Below are 22,865 nucleotides of genomic sequence, written 5' to 3'. Positions count from 1 at the left end.
GTAAAAGCATGCACTCCACATTTAAAGAACCCATGCCATATCAGTCAATAGCATCCATTTGTAGGTTTCTACATATTTAATTTGTGATATGTTTTGATTTTAGTTGTTATATAAGAAGTATAAGAACAGCGTTACATGTATAAGAGTGTTGGGTGTATCCGTATTTAGGAAACATTATAAGAAAATAGCTTCAATCAACATTGAGGCCCCAAATATTTTTCCTTTTTAAATGTGGACTACTGAAGCCAGTTTATTTATTTATTTATTTATTCCTTTTTAGGGCTGCACCAACGACATATGGAGTTTCCCAGGCTAGAGATCAAATCAGAGCTACAGCTGCTGCCTAGAGCACAGCCACAGCAATGCCAGATCTGTGCTGGGTCTGTGACCTACACCACAGCTCACTGCAATTCCAGATCCTTAATCCACTGAGCAAAGTCAGGGATTGACCCTTCATCTTCATGGATGCTAATCAGATTTATTTCCACTGAGCCACGACAGGAACTCCTATTGAAGCCAGTTTAGAAGAAGCTAACTAGTATAAAAGACAAAGCAAAGGAATGGGAACCAAGGCATTTGGTGTGTCTATTTCTAGCTGGCTGGTAGCCCTACATGACTCGAATTCCCTAACTTGTAAAATATGATTCATAGGACTTGCTATGGGATATTTTAGAATTTTTTAAATAATGAGGGATTAAAAAACAAACAAACAAAAAAAACAAAAAACAAACCTGCACTAATGTGAAAGTTCCAGAAATCATTCAGAAGTATATTATGGCAAAGAAAAGAGGCAAAAAGAAGGGAGTGGGTACAGGACATAAAAGGAAAGGCCCTGAAGGGAGAAATCAAGAGGCAGTAAGCGCCTGGTACACCCTCCACAGCAGGAAACAGCACTCTACATATTATAGCTATTAGTGAATAAGCACTTGCTGGAATTTCCAAAGATGACCAAACAAACACCAAAAAGGAAGTGGCTTTTTTTTTTTTTTTTGGAAAGTTTTATTATGGAAAAATTTCTAACATGTTCAAAGTACCGAGAATAGCAATGAGAACTACCACGCGGCTTCAAGTCATCACTCAGGGCCAATCTTGTTTCCTTTCTACCTCCCACTCTGCATTATTCCGAAGCAAATTCCAGATATCTTATTATTTTGCCCCTAAATATGTAAGCATGCATCCCTAAAGCAAAAGAGTGGGAACCAGGGCATTTGGTGTCCATGCCTAGCCCTCTGCGTGGCAGCCAGCCCTCTGTATCTTCAATTCTGCAAATTCTTCAATTTGTAAAATACGATTTATAGGGGGTTGCAACGAAATTTTTTTGTTTTTTAAGGAACTGCAATCAAAAATAAGGTTAGGAGTTCCCGTCGTGGCGCAGTGGTTAACGAATCCGACTAGGAACCATGAGGTTGCGGGTTCCATCCCTGCCCTTGCTCAGTGGGTCAAGGTTCCGGTGTTGCCGTGAGCTGTGGTGTAGGTCACAGACGCGGCTCGGATCCCGCGTTGCTGTGGCTCTGGCGTAGGCTGGCAGCTACAGCTCCGATTCGACCCCTAGCCCGGGAACCTCCATATGCCGCAAGAGCGGCCCAAGAAATGGCAAAAAGACAAAAAAAAAAAAAAAAAAAGGTTAAATCCTGACAGGGCTCCAGTAGGGTAGCCCACCTCATAAACTCCGGTGCGCGGGGCCCCTAGGGGACAACGCCCTTCAGGGCGGGATACAAGGCAACACCCCCCGGGACCTGACCTCCTAGGGCGCCGGCGGGTTCTTGCAGCGGCCATTGGCCTCAGCCGTACCCGCGCGCCCCTGCCGCCCAGGGCGCGCAGGCTGGGCTCGGGGGCGCGCACGCCGTGCGTCCCGGCGCTCGCGATTCCTCCTGGCGCGGTCGGAAAGGCCCGCAGTTTGGCCCGCCATGTTTCTCACCGCAGCGCTCCGGGCACGGGCTACGGGCTTCACCGCCCAGTGGGTAAGGAGGCTCGAATGTGCGCCGGCGCTGCCGCTGCCCTCTCCCTCTCTCCCGGCCTCCTCTAGCGGCCGGCACAGGGCACGCCGGGCACGAGACGGCCTGCGGGCGACGGCAAGGACGCCGCGGCCTTCGCCCGCTCTTGAGGAGGCCGCGCGTCCGAGGACCTAGGGAGGGGCGGTGGGGAGGCCTCCTCAGGACGGGAGGCCCGAGTCAGTGCGCGGGGCGTCCCAGGGGCGTCTGGAACTCGGCGGGTGTCTCCTTGGGCCGCGGGAGGGCGGCACCGGCGTACCCTTGACTGCGACTGTGCTGCGTGTTGGAACCCAGGGCTCCCTGCACCTCGCACCCCGGGCGGCGAAGCCTCTGCCGGCTCCTGAGGTCTCAGAACGTCACGCTTTAGACAGCGACCTTGGAGCTCAGGCTGAAACACTCGCTTGCTCTGACTTAAAGATGAACATTCCAGAAATGACGATGATGATGACGGGGCGCTTACGGGAAAGAAAGCTTTCTTTACCTGCACCAGTAAAATAGAAAGGTTGAGTCAGTTTTCAGCCGAACGGAGGGGTTAGTGCACAGCAGTATAGGATGAGCGCAGGGCCTTGCAGTTAGACCTGAGTTTGGATGGAGGCTTCACCGCCTTTTCTAGTTTTGTGACTGGACTGTTCTCACTTGGTTTCCTCAGTTGTCAAATGGGAATATTTCAATTTGTAGAGTTTAGTCTTTCAGTAAAGTTTGAGATTCTACTGTTCCTGTTGGGTTCCAGGTGTCAAGGTGGAGAATAATGGTAGGTGTGACTGCTTTCTGTGCACCAAGCACTGTGTTATTTACCTTCAAAACCTAATTCGTGAGGTTGGTACTGTTACTTCCCCATATTACAGTGAAATGGATTTAGACAATCCCTGTTCTTGTAGAGTTGATAGTTTTATGGACTAGGAACTTAAGGTAGTAGGTATTGAATAGTGTAAAAGTATAGTTAGGTGACCCTTGAACAGATTTGTACTCAGTGGTCCACTTATAAGCGAGGTCCCCCCACCCCGTAGCAGTAAGTACAGTACTGCAGGATCCTGGGTATGGAGAAACCTCATATTTGGAGGTCTGACTCTTAAGTTATTATATTTGGATTTTCAGCTATTTCGAGGGTCCACACTTCTAACCCTTAGTATTGTTCAAGAGTCAGCCGTACAGTGTTAGAGATATGAATAAGATCATCCAGTTTAGTTTGAAGGTGGTGTAAGATTTTTCCTGTAAGTAATAGGAATAGATTGGGGATGGGGCCAAATGGATAGGGAGGGTGTTCTAGGTGGAAAGGACAAGATAAGAAAAACAATATTAGGAACAGCAAATATAATAAGTTCAAAAAATAAAAATCGCCCATAGTTTTATCAAATTGAACATTAACAAAATGTTAACATTTTGATATCTGCACATAAAGGACCTTACAGAAAAATTTTTTTGTAAAAATCAGATGGTATTGTTCATACAGTTTTGTAGCCTGTTTTCTCCCATTATACATTTTGATTAGCTTTGCTTATGAATAAACTTTTTATTTAAAAAAATTTTTTTATTTTTAAGGGCTGCACCTGTGGCATGTGGAGGTTCCCAGGCTAGGGGTTGAATTGGAGCTGCAGCCGCCAGCTTACGACACAGCCACAGCAATGCCAGATACAAGCCACATCTGCTCATGGCATCGATGGATCCTTAACCCACTGAGCGAGACCAGGGATTGAACCTGCATCCTCATGGATGCCAGTCAGATTTGTTTCTGCTGAGCCAGGATGGGAACTCCCATTTTTTTAAGTTTTTTTAAATTTTTAAAAAAAATTTTTATTTTAATGGCTGCTCCTGTGGAATATGGAAGTTCCCAGACCAGGGATTGAATCGAAGCTGCAGCTTCAGCCTTTGTCACAGCTGCAGAGCAACACTGGATCCTTTAACCTACTGCACTCAGCTGGGGAGCAAACCCACGCCTCCACAGTGACCCAAGTCAGATTGTTAATCCACTGTATCACAGTGGGAACTCCCTATACTGTCATTTTTAATGCTGCATAGCATGCCATTGTGAGGATGTTCTATAATTTATATAACCAGGCCCTTTTAACCCATTACAAATAGTGGAATATCAGAATGACCTAGCAAAAAGCAGGAAAAATGTGAGTAAAGAGGTCTCACTAATAAAGTTCCTTTCCTGAAAGGGAAACTTTTAGGAGTTCTCTTGTTGCACAGCAGGTTAAGGATCCAGCAATGTCACTGTCACAGCTTGGGTTGCTGTTGTGGCATGGGTTTGTTCCCTGACCTGGGAGGAGCCCCCCCCAAATAAAGAAGGCTTTAAGGAAATCATTTTCAAAGAAATTGCGTATTTTCTTGTAATTTCTGCTTTATTAGCTAGTTGCCAGTTATTTTAGCCACAGGCTTTTCATCTTGTCATTGCTTAACAAATACCTAGAATTTAGTACTGTGCCTGGAAGTCACTAGTTATTTGACCTTGAGCCATATTTCTTAAGCTCCTTGAGCTTTATTTTTCTTTTCTGTAAGTACAGTAGTACCTCGTTGAGTGATTGTCAAGAATTGCCTAAAAATTATGAAATATGGAAAATAGGTACTCAGAATAGGTTTATTTCCATCTTTCCTTGAGTAATTGCCCATGGCTTTCTGTAATGTTGACACTATTTTATGGCTCATCATTGCCTCGCTACCAAGCCACTGATTAGCTTTGGAGGAACAAGAGGGTTGTGGTGGCATTTTCAAGGATTGTGTTTTCATTTTGTTCTTTTTTTATAGTTTATACTTAGATCTTTTCATTCATTGAAGATATTTTTCTTTATGTCCTTAGGCATGGTTGTAGCAACTTTGAAATTATTGTTTGATAATCTTGATTGTCTTTTTTCTTGAACATGGGTTATTTTCCTTTTTCGTTTAATGTCGGGTAATTTTGGATTGTATCCTGGGTGTTGTGAATGATCTAATAGAGGCTGTAGATTTTTTAATTCCTCCAAATAATATTTTTTTTTTGTCGCAGGCTGTTAACTTGAACTCAGTCTGCAGTCCAACTTCCTTGTGGTTCAAATATTGGTTCAATTCTTTTAGCAGGACTGCATGAAGTCTGCGTTATGTGCATGCATGGTTTGGAGTCGGGCTTCCTCTCTCTGGCTTTTTCTATTCTGGAATTTCCCACTTGCCTATACCTCTCCTTTTCTAGACCCTCCCGTGGTACTTCAGGACATTAAGGCTGCAGGCTTTCTCTTGGAGTTTTAACTGCCCAACATGGGATAGACTGGGGTCTGCCTTTAGGCTGAGAGATTTGAGGGATAAAAAAGAACCCTCATTGGCTTCTTCTAAGTATAGACTCCCTTCTTGTGTGTGCCTGCATTTGGCGGTTCTTCATTGTCTTCAGAAAGATTTTTGTTTTTTAATTTTTTAAAAAACATTTTGCCGGAGTTCCCGTCGTGGTGCAGTGGTTAACGAATCCGACTAGGAACCATGAGGTTCGGTCCCTGCCCTTGCTCAGTGGGTTAACGATACGGCGTTGCCGTGAGCTGTGGTGTAGGTTGCAGACGTGGCTCGGATCCCGCGTTGCTGTGGCCCTGGCGTAGGCCGGTGGCTACAGCTCCAATTCAACCCCTGGCCTGGGAACCTCCATATGCCGCGGGAGCGGCCCAAGAAACAGCAACAACAACAAAAGACAAAAAGACAAAAAAAAAAAACAAAAAAAAAAAACACACAACATTTTGCCCAGAGTAACCCACTGGTTTGGCCTGGTATCTACTCAGCCATACTAAAAGTAGCGTTCTATGGTGGCATTTTTCTTCATAAAAAATTTTTTTTTCCTTCTTAATGGCCTCGCCTGCAGCATATGCAAATTCCCAGACTAGGGATTGAATCGGAGAGCTGCAGCTGTTGGCCTGCGCCACAGCCACAGCAGTGTGGGATCCAAGCCGTGTCTTCAACCTACACCACAACTCACCACAACGCTGGATCCTTAACCCACTGAGTGAGGCCAGGGATCTAACCCGAATCCTTGTGGATCCTAGTCAGGTTCGTTATTGCTGAGCCACAACGAGAACTCCTTTCTTCCTAAGTTTTAAGTTTTGTAGAATGAAATGTTTTCCCATTCCATTAGAGAATCCATTGATTTTGCAATATCTCAAGGTATCTACATTTTGGCTCAACGACATTAAAGGAGTGCTTAAAAAAGAAAGAAAGAAAAAAAAGTGAGGTTAGGGGGGTATTTATATTTGTTTTCTATTGCTCCTGTAACAAGTTACCACAAATTTGGTGACATTACACGACACAAATTTATTGTCTTATGATTCTGGAGGTTAAAAATATACATACCATGAGTCTCAGTGGGCTAAAATCAAGTTACTGGCAGAGCTGCCTTTCTTTCTTATGATTCTAGGAGATAACCTGTTTCCTTAGTTTTTCCAACTTGTAGAAGCTGCCCTTATTTGTTTGTTCATATCCCCCCTCTTCCACCTTCAGAGCCCACATGGGCAGGTCAAGATCTCACATGACATATATCACTCTGACCCTTCTCTCTCATTTGTGTATCCTCCTGTAACTTTGCTCCCTCCTCTGCATTTCAAGGGCCCTGTGATTACCTTGGACCCATTCTGACAATCCAGAATAATCCCCCTATTTTTAGGTTAACGATTATTAACCTTAATTCCATCTGCAACTGTGCTTGTTTTTTGCTGTGTATACTGACATATTCACAGCTTCCCAAGTTTAGGATGTGGGTATCTTTAGGGCCCCATTATTCTTGCCTGCCACAGCCTTGAATAGCTTAGGGGAAACAGAAAATGGACAAAATTTTGAGAAGCCTATTTGGTGAGGTTCAGTAGGCCACTATTACTATAAATTCAAATCTTTATATTTGAGATGTGAACTCATTCTCCATTTTAAAGATATAAACCAAATGCTAAACACTTTATCTCATTTAATCTTCTTAACACTTTAAGGTAGATACTCCCGTTATTTTATAGATGAGCAAACCTAGATGTAGAGAGGCAGAGCAACCTCCCCTAAGGTATGGTAATTTTTTAGGTAAGACTAACTAAAATGTTTGGACATTTCATTTCTATGAAGTATTCTTCTCCCTAGGACTGTTGAGTGTTATTTGTATCCACAATGGATTTTAGACATGTAAAGAATGCTTTCTTTAAATTATGGGCAAGATGGCTGAAAGTAATCATGAATGTTGTTGCCATTAATATGGTAATCTTAATCTGTAATGCTCCTTTAATACCTGAGTTGTTCATGAAGCTTTGTTGTGCTATAAAATTTGGCCAAATTTTTCTTGTGAATTCTCTCATAATGCTAGTAAAATCACTTATATTTCTTTAATCTGAATTATTGTTTTTAATTTTTAGTTAAATTATTGATGGAACTTTATTTGGATTTGTAAAAAACCCCTATAATAATTGAAAATATTAACAAAATTTTAGTAGTTAATGCATGTCCTCAAGTCAGAAAAACCTGTTTGACTTTTCATTTATTTAGCTGTGATCTAGGGAAAGTTCTTTTCCTTCTGTCTTTGAGCCTTAGTTTCCACATCTGTAAAACAAGGCATGATAATAATACTTACCTGGAGGTTGTTGTGAGGAGTAATGAGTTACAGTATTTGTAGCACAGTATCTGAGACAGAGTAAGCATTTGTGTTATCATTATCCTTGAAATGATTGGCTATTAACCATAATTATTAACCAATAATCTTTTAAATTTTTTCCAATTTTTGGCTACCCCATGTCAGATGGAGTTCTTGGGCCAGGGATCAGAGCCGAGCCACAGTTGTGAGCTACACCGAAGCTGTGGCAATGCAGAATCCCTTAACCTACTCTTGCCAGGCTGGGGATCAAACCTGCATCCTGGCACTGCAGAGAAGCTGTTGGTTCCCTTGGAGACATCATCTACTTTATTAAACTAAAATGCATTAAAAAACTTTTATTCCTCAAGAGTTTTTGATAATGCAAGAATACCTACTCTGTGTGTATCATGGACAAAGACTTTTGGGGGAGCCTTTGGTTTTCTCTGCATACTTTTGCTCTAGACAGCTGAAGGAAATGGCCTTTGCTTGAGCTGGCAGTCGGGGAGTCTCTGGTGATAAGTAGGTATTGAGTAAATATCCGTGAACAAAGGGAAGAAAGTACAGAGGTGGCCGGTGTTACTTTTTCTTTACCAGGAGATGTGACCTCTGTGCAGGTGTAAACATATATTGTTGATTTAATCTGTAAATGTTTGGGGTAGTCTTAAAGGTTTATTTCTTGTCTGTGTTGGTTGCTAATAAAGGAAAAAACTTTTTCAGTTGCCTGGCCTTAGCCCTGTCTTTTTTACTAATTAGGCTACTGATTCTGTCCATTTTGTTTGATAGCTTCCTTGTCCTTTCTTAAGTTCCTCTGGTGGCCTTTTATAGTGCAAATGTCTGATAGAACTGAAAAGTGAGCAGAGTTGGATACTATTAATGTTTGAGCAGCAGAAAAAAACTAAAAGAAAGAATGGGGGTAGTTCCTGTCGTGGCGCAGTGGTTAACGAATCCAACTAGGAACCATGAGGTTGCGGGTTCGATCCCTGGCCTTGCTCAGTGGGTTAAGGATCTGTAGGTTGCAGACGCGCTCGGATCCCGCGTTGCTGTGGCTCTGGCGTAGGCCAGTGGCTACAGCTCCGATTTGACCCCTAGCCTGGGAACCTCCATATGCCGCAAGAGCTGCCCAAGAAATGGCAAAAAGACCAAAAAAAAAAAAAAAGGAATGAGCTCGTGTCCTATTCTTGGGGAGTGGGTGGAAGAATATAACTTTTTTTTTTTTTTTTAATGGTTGCTCCTAGGCATTCAGAAGTTCCTGGGCTTGGCCAGGGATTGAATCTGTGCCACAGCACTGACCCATGCCACTGTGACACTCACGCTGCTAAACTTTGCGGTTTTTTTTTTTTTTTTAGGGCCACACCCACGGCATATGGAAGTCCCAAGCCTAGGAGTTGAACTAGAGCTGCAGCTGCCAGCCTACACTACAGTTTACAGAAATGCAGGATCTTTAACCCACTGAACGAGGCCAGGAAAGAACCTGTGTCCTTATGGACACTAGTTGGGATCATTACTGCCGAGCCATGATGGGAAATCCAACTTTGCAAATTTTATAGCTGTTAACTTACTTAAAATTGCATGTTTTTGGTTAGTAGTAAGTTTATTAACTATTTGATTTCTGTGATGATTTTTCATATTTACCCATTTTTCTTATTGATTTATGATCCTTTCAGACTTAACTTTTTGTCATCAAATGTGTATAAAATGCAAGTCATCAGTGTAGTTAATGGATAAACTCTCAAAGGCAAAAGAGCTGTGGAGGAAAGAACATAGGACAGAACTGAGGACAACCTACCCTGAGGGAGTGGGTAAAAAGCCAGTAAAAAGGAGTTACATCATGGCTCAGTGGTTAACGAATCTGACTAAGAATCATGAGGTTGTGGGTTCAATCCCTGCCCTTGCTCAGTGGGTTAAGGATCTGGCATTGCCGTGAGCTGTGGTGTAGGTCGCAGATGCGGCTTGGATCCTGTGTTGCTGTGGCTGTGTTGTAGGCTGGCGGCTATAGCTCCAATTTGACTCCTGGCCTAGGAACCTCCATATGCCTCGAGAGTGGCCCTAGAAAAGGCAAAAAGACAAAAAAAAAAAAAAAAAAAAAAAAAAAGCCAGTAAACGAAATGTTAGGTTCAGAAGTTAAAAGAGGATTAGATACTTTCCCAACTCTTGAATTAATCCTTCCTATGTTATGAAGTCCTTTGTTTTCTCTCAGAATTTAATTAACTCAACTGTTACTCAAGATAATTCTTTTTTATTGTATTTTTTCATTAAAGTATGGTTGATTTACAATGTAGTTCCAATTTCTGCTGTACGGTAAAGTGACCCACTTGTGTGTATATACACACATACACATACACACCATCCCTTTCTCATGTTATCTTCTGTCATGGTCTGTCCCAAGAGATTGGACGTAGTTCTCTGTGCTGTACCATAGGACCTCATTGCTTATCCATTCATTCTAAATGTAATAGGATTATTCCTTTGATTTAAAATCTTCTCAGCTGAAGTAATGGCAGGGACTGTCTTCTAAATTTTAGCTTCTGTTAATTTTTCAAAGCTTTATGCTGATATTGTTCTTATAGTACTATTTGGAATTTATGGCCTTAATTTTTATGTTTATTTATCTCAGTCCAGATTTTGGACAGCCAAATTAGGGGTATAGACATAACCTTGTATTCAGCACAGATTGACTTTGAAGTGATTTGGGAGAAATTATTAGAAGTATAAGAAAGTAAACTGTGTCCTTTGTTGCATTTATTTTAAAGAAAATTTGTCATATATCTCAGACACATAAAAGCAAAAAAGAACATAATAAACACTGTCTATCCATCCACTTGCTGCCTAAGAAGGAAAACAATATTAACACAGTTAAAACCCCTTTGTATACCACAGCTGATCAAATTCTCCCCCCCACACCTGAAATGGACATTTGTCACTCCAATATTTTATATCTGTGTTTTACATTCTGTACTTGGGTCTTGTTATTAAAGCAAATGTTCCATGTAAACTTATTTTTTCAACTGAAATTTGGATCGAGGGAAAAGAAGATTGTGCTATAGCACTGCTTTTACTTCCTTCTCTGTTACGTTTGCCTTTGAATTGTCCAGCTCTTTGCCAGTTCCATGCTTGGTTTAATCCAGTGTTCTACCATCTGTGGTTAGTAAACTTGGAAATCAGAGGATTTCTGAACAATAGTTGAATTGCTTTTCAGGGAGGAGCAACTGTGCGAAGAAAAGTGAAATGCAATGGAAACAGTAATCAAATGGATTGCTTCCAAAACAACTGAGTATGGTCTATCTGCACAGCATTATAGTTTCTGAAACTGCTTTTATGGCTGAAGTTTCTAAACTGACTTAGTAAAGAGTTGAAAAAGGGGATACATTTGACTCATTTGTGCAGAGTATATGACTCATTTGTACAGAATGAAAACATGTTTATGAAGGTTCACATTAAACAAAATCCGGCATCCAACTTGCTTGAGACAGAAGTGAAAGGCAGTGAATTAATGGTACATGAACTCTGCAGCTGCACTCCAGAAGAATGTAGTAGAAAGGATACGTGACTCGGGAGATCTAAGTTGTCCTAGATGTCCCACTGACTCTTGTATGTGATCTTCCACAAGTTAGTAACCTTAACTTTTTTGTTGCTGTGCCAGTGGCATACAGAAGTTACTGGGCCAGGGATTGAACCCATGCCACAGCAGTGACAATGTGGGATCCTTAACCCACTGAACCACCAGGGAACTCCAGTAAATTTACCTTTGGCTCTCCGTTTCCTTATTCTTCTCTTGAAATAGGTATCAACAGGGTATAGGGTAGTAGGCCATATCTCTTAAGATACTTTACCTCTGTTAAGTTGGTTCTATTTAAAATTTTCTATTTCTCTTATTTTAAATTATGGATCTTAAAGTACTATGAAAAATTTCTTAAGGCTTTTGATTTATTAAGCTTCTTTAAAATTTTAGGGAAGACATGTAAGGAATTTGCATAAGACAGCTGTGCAGAATGGAGCTGGAGGAGCCTTATTTGTGGTAAGTAATTACTTAGATTTCTTCAGAATGGAAAGACTTGGAAATTTGGGCAAATACAACATAATCTTAAACACCATCGTTTTTGGTGTGTACTGGCCATTGTGGGGATTTAAATATAGTTGATAGAATTTACCTTCATTTTGAAAGTGTAGTTCTAACTGAACCTCTCAAGTTTAAATTGGCAGCAGGGCAACTTTGGAAATACGAATTTAGATTATTCCAACATGAAATAACTGAACCTTAACATGATTTCTAGTCACATTTTGGTTTCTTTTCTTTTTTTTTTTTTTTTTTAATCTTTTAACTTTTTTTTTTTAGGGCGGTATGTGGAGGTTCCCAGGTTAGGGGTCCAATCAGAGCTGTAGCCTCTGGCCTACACCACAGCTGCCGTGACAACACGGGATCTGAGCCGAGTCTGCAATCTACACCACAGCTCATGGCAATGCTAGATCCGTAACCCACTGAGCAAGGCCAGGGATCAAACCCAGGTCCTCATGAATGCCAGTCAGATTCGTTTCTGCTGAGCCAGGATGGGAAGTCCACATTTTGGTTTCTTAAAAATCATTTATCTTAGGAGTTCCCATCTTGGTGGTTAAGGAATCCGACTAGGAACCATGAGGTTTCCGGTTCAATTCCTGGCCTTGCTCAGTGGGTTAAGGATCTGGCGTTGCCGTGAGCTGTGGTGTAAGTCGCAGATACTGCTCGGATCCTGTGTTGCTGTGGCTCTGGCGTAGGCTGGTGGCTACAGTTCCGATTAGACCCCTAACCTGGGAACCTCCATATGCTGCGGAAGTGGCTCAAGAAAAGGCAAAAGGACAAAAAAAAAAAAAAAAAAAATTAGCCCACTGAAGATTCTGAGGCTGCAACTTGGGGAATCCCAAAATGACACTGGTTTGACATGCATGAATTTTAGTATTATGGTGAATGTGTTGGCTATTGGCCTGGTTTTGATTTCCAGGCTTTAACTACAGGTAGAGGTCAAGGAATTCCCCAGCTTGGTTTTAAAGTTCAGAAAAGCTCAGATAATGTATCCCCTTTCTGTGACAATGTGTGTTTTTCAGGAAATAATATAGTATTTAAATGAAATTTAGTGAACTTGTATGATGATTTAGAGTTAGTGGTATAGTTTTGGAAAATGAATTATTTCTAGGCTGAATCTTAATAAATTAGTTATTCATACTATTAACAAGTAGATTCCTGTTTTGTATTTTATCTTTGTGTAAAAAGATATTTGATATCATCCAAAGTTTCCATTTTCTTTACTTTTTTATGTCCTTGAAAAAGCAGAAGTCTGAGCATTAACATATTAAGAGATTCAGTTCTGTGTTCACCATACATATAAAACATTAATTGATATAAGTGTTAATCTCATTGTGACTCATTTGATTTCCTGTTGACAAGCCATTTCTTGTCAGTGTTTGAAGAAGGCCTGTTCTTTTTTGGAGAAGAAATAAAGCTTGCTCTTGACTAGTTTCTCTTGTGTGGGGAAGAGATGGTGTTTTTGTAGTAGATAGTGGGTCCCTAAGGTAATATATGTCCTTTGACAATCTGATACACTCTCTTTTGGGGAAAATGCACATATTTTCACACTAGAAAATTTGTGTCTTAATTTATAAGGCTTCAAATAATTGGTAATTTTTTGTAATTAAATTACATTAGGAGATCCTGTTGTCTAATCAGGTTGGATAGTGCTTTTTTAGGTTTTGGCCCTAAAGCTACTTCTCATAACCTATAAAGGGTGATTTTGAAAATCTTTCTAAATCTTTGGATTTTGCTAACATCATACTCATCAAATGTGTATTTAATAATTGCTTTAGCCGTTCTTTTTGATGCAAGGATAAATTGTATATCATGTTGGAATTAAAGTGAAGAGATTAAATGATCAGTAGTAGTAAAGTACAAAGTTACTCACACTTTTGAGAGAATTTTGATAATTTTAGAAAACATTTTCCCCCCTTTGTTTAGCACAGAGATACTCCTGAGAATAACCCAGATACTCCATTTGATTTCACACCAGAAAACTACAAGGTATGACTAAATTAATGTTATAATTAATTTACAAAATATTTAGTGTTTTCCAGACACTAAAACAGGTGCTTTTTCTTTGGTACAGAGGATAGAGGCAATTGTAAAAAACTACCCAGAAGGGCATAAAGCAGCAGCTGTGCTTCCAGTCCTGGATTTAGCCCAAAGACAGAATGGATGGCTGCCCATCTCTGCCATGAACAAGGTACTTTATTTTTGCATTAGTTTGAAAAGAGGAGAGATTGTGCTTGGTAACTTCCTTATGTAGAAATTCCTCTCACAGTCATTAATGTAGCAGTCTAGGAGTTTGGAGCCCTTGAATCATTTGTGTGTTTTATACCTCAAATTACATTTATGTTTTTGTGGTTCCCTTTCTAATGCAGAGATCTGAAAGGGTAGAGCTTTTTATCCTTGCAGGAAATAGTAAAGGTGTTACAGTGAAAGAGATTTTCTTTTTTTCCATCTTTGAGAGAAATGGCAATAGTAAGGTAAAAGGTCCCAGATGTGTGTAATTGGCTGTCAGGATATTCTGAAAATGAATGTACTGTTTAAATGCTAAAATTACAGAGAAAAGGATCTGCTCACAGCTATTGTGAATCTTTTTAATATTTTGCATCTTTGGCTGCAGGCTTTAACAAAAATCCATGTAATACATGGTATTTACAGCATTTGATTATGGCACCTTGGAATCAACAACCTATAGAAATCTTATGGGTGACTCATTTAAATAAAGTTAGTATATTCATGCATACTTTAGGATTCATTTTTTTCTAATAGTATTTTCAGCAGTAGTCCAAATTTCAAGTTTTTTCACATCTTATTAGTATAGGATGGTATTTTGTAACAGTGTATTGTTTACAAAAGTGTCTTACAAAACTTTCTATTATTTGATTTTTATGAGAAGCATACAACCGATAGGCCAATGTGATACAATGGAAAGTATCTTTTATTTTGAATTAAGAGATCTGATTTTTCTCTGGGCTGACTTCTTCCATCGCAATGAAGATTTTAAACTAAGATCTTTCAGTGATCACATAATGATTTCTAAGTGATGGAGCTGGGACTGAATCATTTCGAGTTCTGTGCATTTTCTTGACTGTTGTGGATATTCTGCTATACTTTATTCTCCTTTTCACTTTCTAAGTTTTATTTGGTCTAACTATTAAGTTAGACCACTACGTTATCTTTCTTGGAGTATAGAAATGTCCTCAGTTTATCAAATGGAAACCTGTATGCAAATTTTAGCTCATCGATCTGTTTTTATTTTTGTTTATTTATTTATTTATTTTTTGATCTATAATTTAAAAAAATTTTATTGAATTATAGTTAATTCACAATGTTGTGTTAGATTCAATATACAGTAAAGTGATTCAGTTATACAGAATATCCTGACAGCCAATTACACACATCTGGGATCTTTTACCTTACTATTGCCATTTCTCTCAAAGATGGAAAAAAAGAAAATCTCTTTTTTTCAGACTCTTTTCCATTATAGGCAATTATAAGGTGTTGAGTATAATTCTCTGTGCTGTACAGAAGATCTTTGTTGTTTACCTATTTTTATGTTAGTGTATATGGGTTAATCCAAACTCCTAATTTATCCACCATCGCCTTTGGTGACCATAAATTTGTTTTCTATGTTTGAGTCCATTTCTGTTTTATAAATAAGTTTGTGTCATTTTTTTAGACTCTACAGACAAGTGATAGAGGACATTTGTTTCTTTGACTTAATATGATAATCTCTAGGTCCATCCATGTTGTTGCAAATGTCATTTCATTCTTTTTTATGGCTGAGTAATATTTATACACACAGACACACACACATCTTCTGTATCCATCTGTTGATGGACATTTAAGTTACTATAAGGTCTTGGCTAATATAAATAATGCTGCAGTGCACATTGGGGTGCATGTATCTTTTTGAATTAGAGTTTCTTCCAGAAATATAGGAGTTGGATTGCAGGATCATATGGCAACTCAGTTTTTTTAAGGAACCCCCTCACTGTACAGTACATAGTGGCTGTACCGGTTTACATTGTAGGAGGGTTTTTTTTCTCCATACTCTCTCCAGCATTTATTTTTTGTAGACTTTTTAATGATGGCCATGCTGACTGGTGTGAGGTGGTTCTTCAATTTCATTTCTCTAATAATTAGTAATATTGAGCATGTTTTTCATACGCCTGTTGGCCACTTGTATGTCTTCTTTGGAGAAATGTCTTTTAGATTTTTTGCCCCTTCTTTTTCTTTTGTCTTTTTAGGGCCACTCCTGTGACATATGAAAGTTCCCAGGCTAGGGGTCTAATCAGAGCTGTAGCTGCCAGCCTACACCTTAGCCACAGCAACGCCAGATCAGAGCCAAGTCTGCGACCTACACCACAGCTTATAGAACACTGGATCCAAACCCACTGACCAAGGCCGGGGATTGAACCCTCATCCTTGTGGACACTAGTTGGATTCATTACCACTGAGCCACAATGGCAACTCCTCTGCCCGGCTTTTTATTGTTGTTTTTTTTAATCTGTGTGAGCTATAAATTTTGGAAACTAATCCTTTCCTTGCATCATATGCAGTTTTCTCCTGCACCATAGGTTGTCTTTTGGTTTTGTTTATGGATTCCTTTTAAGATTAATTAGGTCCCATTTGTTTATTTTTGTTTTTACCTCTATTAAGAAGTTGGATTGAATAAAATATTGCTGCAATTTATGTGCATAGTGTTCTACCTGTGTTTTCCTCTAGGAGTTAGTATCTGCTTGTACATTTAAGTCTTTAATCCATTTTGAATTTATTTTTGTTTATATGTGGTGGTGGAGAATATTCTAATTTCATTCATTTACATGTAGCTGTTCAGTTTTCCCAGCACCACTTATTAAAGAGGCTCTCTTTTCTCCATTGTATATTCTTGCCTCCTTTGTCATAGATTAATTGACCATAGTGTGTGGATCATTGATCTCTTATTTACTTTTTACTGTTCTCTAATACTTGTGGACCCTTAGTAATTTTTTTTTTTTGACTGTGAAGCAAGTTTGGCTGGTATTAAGTAAACATAGGTGCTTATTTTTTTCAGTAAACCATGTATATGTTTGGGGTTTTTCTAAATTCCTTACATTATTTTTATAATAGCCAGCTTTCTAAGTAATGCTTTGGGTACGTTTCTAATTGTAGACACTTCTTTTTTTTTTTGCAAAAATTTATGTTTTTAATAATGGCAAGCTTGTTTGAAGTCTTGCTTAGTGGTAAGCTTAGCAGAACAAAATAAATGAGAAACTAATGTTGAGAACATTTCAAAAGTGTTGTTGGAGTTCCCATTGTGGCTCAGTGGTAGCGAACCTGAGTAGTATTCGTGAGGATATGAGTTAAATCCCTGGACTTGCTCAGTGGGTTAGGATCTGGCATTGTTGTGGCTGTGGTATAGGCCGGCAGCTGCAGCTCTGATTCAACCCCTAGCCTGAAAACTTCCATATGCCACAAGTGTGGTCCTAAAGAGCACACACACACACACACACACAAAGTATTGTCAAGTTCTATTTAGAATTAGGTGTGTATGTGTGAGAGGCAAGAAGTAGCATATAGTGAAGATTCTTTCCAGGGGTTGAAGCTGTGACATAACGACCCAGGTCTTTGCAGTGACAATGTCAGGTCCTTAACCCACTGAGCCACTGGGGTACTCCTACATTTGAGACTTTTAATGTTATTCTTTCTTTGGACACTTTCTCCTTCAAAGAAAAGTCCAACCATACAACAAAAACAACATCCAGAGGCTCGTGCATTATTTCCTTAACCATTACTAAGGCATAAGGGGTGCACAGCAGCATCCTGGGGAAGCTTTTTAAAATTAGACACCAGGGCCTTGCAATTGTTTCAGTGGCACAGCTCTAGCATGTGGTTTTTTTTTTTTGTTTTTTTTTTTTTTTTTTTTTTGTCTTTTTAGGGCCTCACCTGAGGCATATGGAAGTTCCCAGGCTAGGGGTCCAATCAGAGCCACAGCTGCCAGCCTACATCTCAGCCATGCCAGATCTAAGCCACATCTGTGGCCTATGCCACAGCCCATGGCAACACAGATCCTTAACCCACTGAGCAAGGCTAGGCATCAGTCTCTCATCCTCACAGATACCAGTCAGATTCGTTACCACTGAGCCACGGTGGGAACTCCTAGCATGTGTATTTTGAGAGAACTCCTCAAATTAGATCTCCTAGAAAGTTGTAGCCAGGATTATAGTCATGATAGACTGTATATGGACCCCCGAGGCAAACAGCTTAAAAACCTTGCTTTCCTTAACAGATTTGACCTGAACAAGAGAGTTGTGCTCAGATAGAGTTTCCCTTGGTCTGAATCTCAGTATGTCAAAACAGATATTTGATGTGCGGAGTTGGGAAGTACTAGTCTATGAGGAGTGTTTTAGTAGGAAATAGGATTGGATTGTTCATGCATGCATGTTTGTGTGTAAACATGTAAACCAATACAAGTTAATAGATGAGCTTTAATTTTCAACCTTTTTTCTGTCACCATACTATCTTCATGCACTGTGTCAGCAGTAAGGATTTTTTACTTACTTAATTGCTGTATCAGTAGCAATTAAGGATTTTTTGAAAAATTCGTGAAAGATTGAAAAAATATGATTGTTTAATTTATTAGAGTTTGGCCTCCAAATTTTTGCTATTTAGTAATCTTAAATTACAAAATATAAGCATTGAAATGATCAAAGTAGAAATTCTTAATAATGAAAGACTTAAAAATTTAGAGAACAAGAAGATCCTTTTGGGGGTTTCCTGTTGTGGTGCAGTGGTTAACGAATCCGACTGGGAACCATGGGGTTTCAGGTTCCATCCCTGGCCTTGCTCAGTGGGTTAAGGATCCAGCATTGCCTTGAGCTGTGGTGTAGGTTGCAGACTTGGCTCGGATCCCGAGTTGCTGTAGCTCTCAGCTCCAGTTAGACCCCTCACCTGGGAACCTCCACATGCCACAAGAGTGGCCCAAGAAATGGCAAAAAGACAAAAAAAAAAAAAAAAAAAAAGATCCTTTTGCAGAGACTAGGAGGAGGAGAAGGAAATGCTATAATCGTTAGGCTATGGACTGTGTGTGGTTTAAGTGTAAAAATTGATGGATGGTCTTACAACCTCTCAGATACCAAATACAGGTGTAGTTTCTGCTTTTGAAGAACTTTTTTGGTTTTTACCAAATCGAGGAAATATTGAAATTATGCTTTGTACAACATACCGAAAGCTCAATTAATAACCATTATAATCATATTATTTTGAAATTTTCTTATTTAGGTGGCAGAAATTTTACAAGTACCTCCAATGAGAGTATATGAAGTAGCAACTTTTTATACAATGTATAATCGAAAGCCAGTTGGAAAGTATCATATTCAAGTCTGCACCACTACGCCTTGCATGCTTCGAAACTCTGATAGCATACTGGAGGCCATTCAGAAAAAGCTTGGTATGAGACACATTATATTTATAACTTTTATGAAAAAAAAATTGTCTTTCTAGATTTGACCTATTTCTACCTAAATTTTCCAACTTTACCCATTATACTGGATCTGTATTCAACAGATAAATTTTTATGTTACTGTGTTTGCCCACCAATGTTTTTTATTTTGTATTCTTCTTTAGTTCTTAATCCTCAAGCCTGAGTTTTCACCTTTTCTAATCATTGAGTATGTTTTAGAAGCTTCTTGAAGTTGTAAGGTTTTATTGTTTAGAAAATTAAGTTTCACACAGTATGTGGTAGCATGTGGCACATTAAGAAGTGACTGTCTTGTCCTTGTGTCCTTCCAAATAAGACCTGGGGCAAACAAGATATGAGAAAAGGAAGTATGCTTCAGGAAGGAAAATTTTGGTGGAATAAGATGTTATTAGTAGCCTTTACAAAATTAAAAGAGAATTTTACTATGTGAACTGCCATTGCTGCATTTACCACTATATATAGTAAATGAAATCAAAGGAGATGTGTCTTAATTTTCTTGTTACTGAGTATAAAGGACTTGCATAATGAAAAAATATTTGGGCAGCATAGACGTATATAAAACAGAAGCTGGAGTTCCTGTTGTGGCTCAGTTGGTTAAGAACCTGACATAGTCTCCATGAGGATGTGGGTTCGATCCCTGGCATCACTCAGTGGGTTAAGGATCTGGTTTTGCCATAAGCTGCAGCATGGGTCACAGATACAGCTCAGATCTGGTGTTGCCGCGGCTGTGGCTTAGGCCTCAACTGTAGCTCCAGTTCATTCCCTGGCTGGGGAACTTCCATATGGTGCAAGTGTGGCCATAAAAAGAAAAAACAAACAAAAAAACGGAAAGCTGAAGTCTGCTCAGAAGTCACACCCCCCGCCTCTGAGGTACAAATTCTAATAACAGTTGGGTATGTTAGATTTAGGTTTTATGTTGTTTTAGTTATTTTCATTATAAAAATACATAAATGTAATATGTCTGTGTTTTCTTCTTGCACTTTATTTTGGCTATAACAATATATCTGCCTCTTTTCTATTTTAAGTTATTCTGTAATTACTTCATATATACATATCTTTGCCTACTTGTCCAATTGTAAGGTTCACAAGAAGTAGAATTGCTGGGTCACATTTTACTATAGTTTTCCAAAAATGCCTTCGCTGAAGATATGAGAGTACCCGTTTTCCTAAAAATTCTTTTTTTTTTTTTTTTTTTTTTGCTCTTTAGGGCCACACATGTGGCATATGGAGATTTCCAGGCTACGGGTCTAATTGGAGCTACAGCTGCTGGCTGACGCCACAGCCACAGCAATGCCAGATCCAAGCCACATCTGCGACCTACACCACAGCTCATGGCAACGCCAGATCCTTAACCCACTAAGCAAGGCCAGGGATCGAACCTCATGGTTCGTAGTTGGATTTGTTTCCTCTGTGCCACGACGGGAACTCCTTCCTCACATTCTTAATGATCTTTGACATTAGCAGTTTTCTGAGTCTGCCAGTCAGATACTATGATTGATTTTAGTAAGTTAATTATCACACATAATTAAATAATAAAGTTAGGTGCACTGCTGTGTAACAGTAAACACTGGAGACGAGTCCCCTGAAATTTGATTGATTTTAAAGGAATAGGTCCACTTAAAACAATCCTTGAATGTTCTATAATAGTTACAGAGTTGTTTTGTTTTAGAAATTTAATGCTCTTAAATGCTTTTCTATATGCTTCTGTAATATGTTGGGTTGTGTTGTTTTTTTCTTAAACTGTATTGCAGTTAAAATAGACCCTGGTCCTTACAGTAATTATTTATATTTTTAGGAATAAAGGTTGGAGAGACTACACCTGACAAACTTTTCACTCTTATAGAAGTGGAATGTTTAGGGGCCTGTGTAAATGCACCAATGGTTCAAATAAATGACAACTACTATGTGAGTATTTCAATTAATAGAAAAGTAGTATGATGTCATATTTAAAATATTTTAAATATTTGGTTTCTTGTCCTGTGGATGTTGGTTTCTGAATTAGTCACTTAGAAGAAACTGTTGGCATAGATATATCTAGGAGTTGGTTTTTTTATTTTCTGGTTTCCAAATTTTATTAAAAATCAACAAGTAGAGGAGTTCCCGCTGTGGCTCAGCAGGTTAATGATCTGGCATTTCTGGGGAAGTTCCAAATGCCATGTAAAAATTAAAAAAAAGTTAATATTTTTATCATTTAGTTCCAAATATTTTTAATTTTTATTTTTTTGTCTTTTTGCTGTTTCTTTGGGCGGCTCCTGCGGCATATGGAGGTTCCCAGGCTAGGGGTTGAATCGGAGCTGTAGCCACTGGCCTTTGCCAGAGCCACAGCAACGCGGGATCCGAGCCACGTCTACAACCTACACCACAGCTCACGGCAACGCCGGATCGTTAACCCACTGAGCAAGGGCAGGGACTGAACCCGCAACCTCATGGTTCCTAGTCGGATTCGTTAACCACTGAGCCACGACGGGAACTCCCCAAATATTTTTAATTTTTAAAATTTTATTTTTGCACAGAGAACTCTACCCAATATTCTGTGATAATCTATGTGGGAGAAGAATCTGAAAGAGAATGGATGTGTATATGCATAACTGAATCACTTTATTGTATAGCAGAAATTTTCACAAACTTGTAAATCAAATATACCTCAATAAAGCTTTAAAAAAATGACCTTTTTTTTTATTTTAATTTTTGGCTGTGGCGTATAGAAATTCCCAGGCCAGGGATTGAACCTGTACTACAGCAGCTATCTGAGCCGCTGCAGTGACAACACCAGATCTACTGATAGCCTACTGTGCCATAAGGGAACACCTAGTTTTGGGGGTTTATTTTTTGGTCTTTTTAGGGCTGCACCACGGCATATGGAGGTTCCCAGGCTAGGAGTCTAATGGGAGCTGTGGCCGCTGGCCTACACCACAGCAACGCCAGATCCAAGCTGTGTCTGCGACCTACAGCTCATGGCAGCGCCAGATCCTTAACCCATTGAGCAAGGCCAAGGATGGAACCTGTAACCTCATGGTTCCTAGTCGGATTCGTTTCCATTGTGCCACGACAGGAACTCCTGAACACCTAGTTCTAATAAATGTTTTTAAATTTGCATTTTGATTTCTTCTTAGATCTGTGTTTTTTAGAAGTGTTCTTCATATGTATGGAATTTTCTAGCCTATCTTTTTTTAATTGCTTATTACCCTAATTATATTACGGGTTTCACTCATAATATCTTGCTAGCTCATAATTCTTAGAAATTTGTTTATGGAGGAATTCCTTTGTGGCACAGCGGAAAAGAATCCAACTAGTATCCATGAGGATGAGGGTTCGATTCCTGGCCTCGCTTGGTAGGTTGGGGATCCAGCGTCGCTCTGAGTTGTGGTGGAGGTCGAAGACATGGCTGGGATCCTGCATTGCTGTGGCTGTGGTATAGGCTGGCAGCTGTAGCTCCAATTTGACCCCTAGCCTGGGAACCTCCATATGCTGCAGGTATGGCCCTAAAAAGTAAAAATAAAATTAAAAAAAAAAAAAAAGAAATTTATTTATGGAAATTCTTTTAGGCTTGCATTGAAGGTAGATTGTTTTTCAAAAAGGGATTCTCTTTGCTTCTCTCTTGCTCCTGGAAATACTACTGGCCCAGAAGAAATCCCCTCTCTTTGTATCCTCTTCCCCCAAAGTGTGAGGTTCTAGATTAGCAGGGTTTTTTTGAAGGACAATTTAATTTTTAATTGACCTTTATATTGAGTGTATAGCTTTTGGGAGTCTTAACTTCCTGTGGTTTGGGCAATCTCTTGTAGCCTGGGGCTTTGTCCCTTGACCCTATAGGCA

The 22,865-nt window shown here is 39.5% G+C and overlaps 1 protein-coding gene across 1 annotated transcript in view; it reads left to right on the top strand.

Moving 5' to 3' along the window:
• The first annotated feature begins 1,857 nt into the window (after positions 1 to 1,857).
• Positions 1,858 to 22,865, top strand: part of NDUFV2 (NADH:ubiquinone oxidoreductase core subunit V2) — a 33,413-nt gene continuing 12,405 nt past the window's right edge. The window contains exons 1-6 of the mRNA NM_001097475.2: positions 1,858 to 1,961; positions 11,492 to 11,557; positions 13,523 to 13,585; positions 13,671 to 13,787; positions 18,854 to 19,022; positions 20,848 to 20,957. Of these exons, the coding sequence (NP_001090944.2) occupies positions 1,908 to 1,961; positions 11,492 to 11,557; positions 13,523 to 13,585; positions 13,671 to 13,787; positions 18,854 to 19,022; positions 20,848 to 20,957 (579 nt within the window). The 5' untranslated portion in view covers positions 1,858 to 1,907. The remainder of the gene's footprint in view (positions 1,962 to 11,491; positions 11,558 to 13,522; positions 13,586 to 13,670; positions 13,788 to 18,853; positions 19,023 to 20,847; positions 20,958 to 22,865) is intronic.

Source organism: Sus scrofa, chromosome 6 (genome assembly GCF_054392235.1).
Source record: "Sus scrofa isolate SSC_HxYL_T2T_F1_AM1 chromosome 6, Sscrofa_HxYL_maternal_Yorkshire_Landrace_v2.0, whole genome shotgun sequence".
Classification (NCBI taxonomy): Eukaryota; Metazoa; Chordata; class Mammalia; order Artiodactyla; family Suidae; genus Sus; species Sus scrofa.
This window is presented reverse-complemented; position numbering and strand designations above follow the sequence as displayed.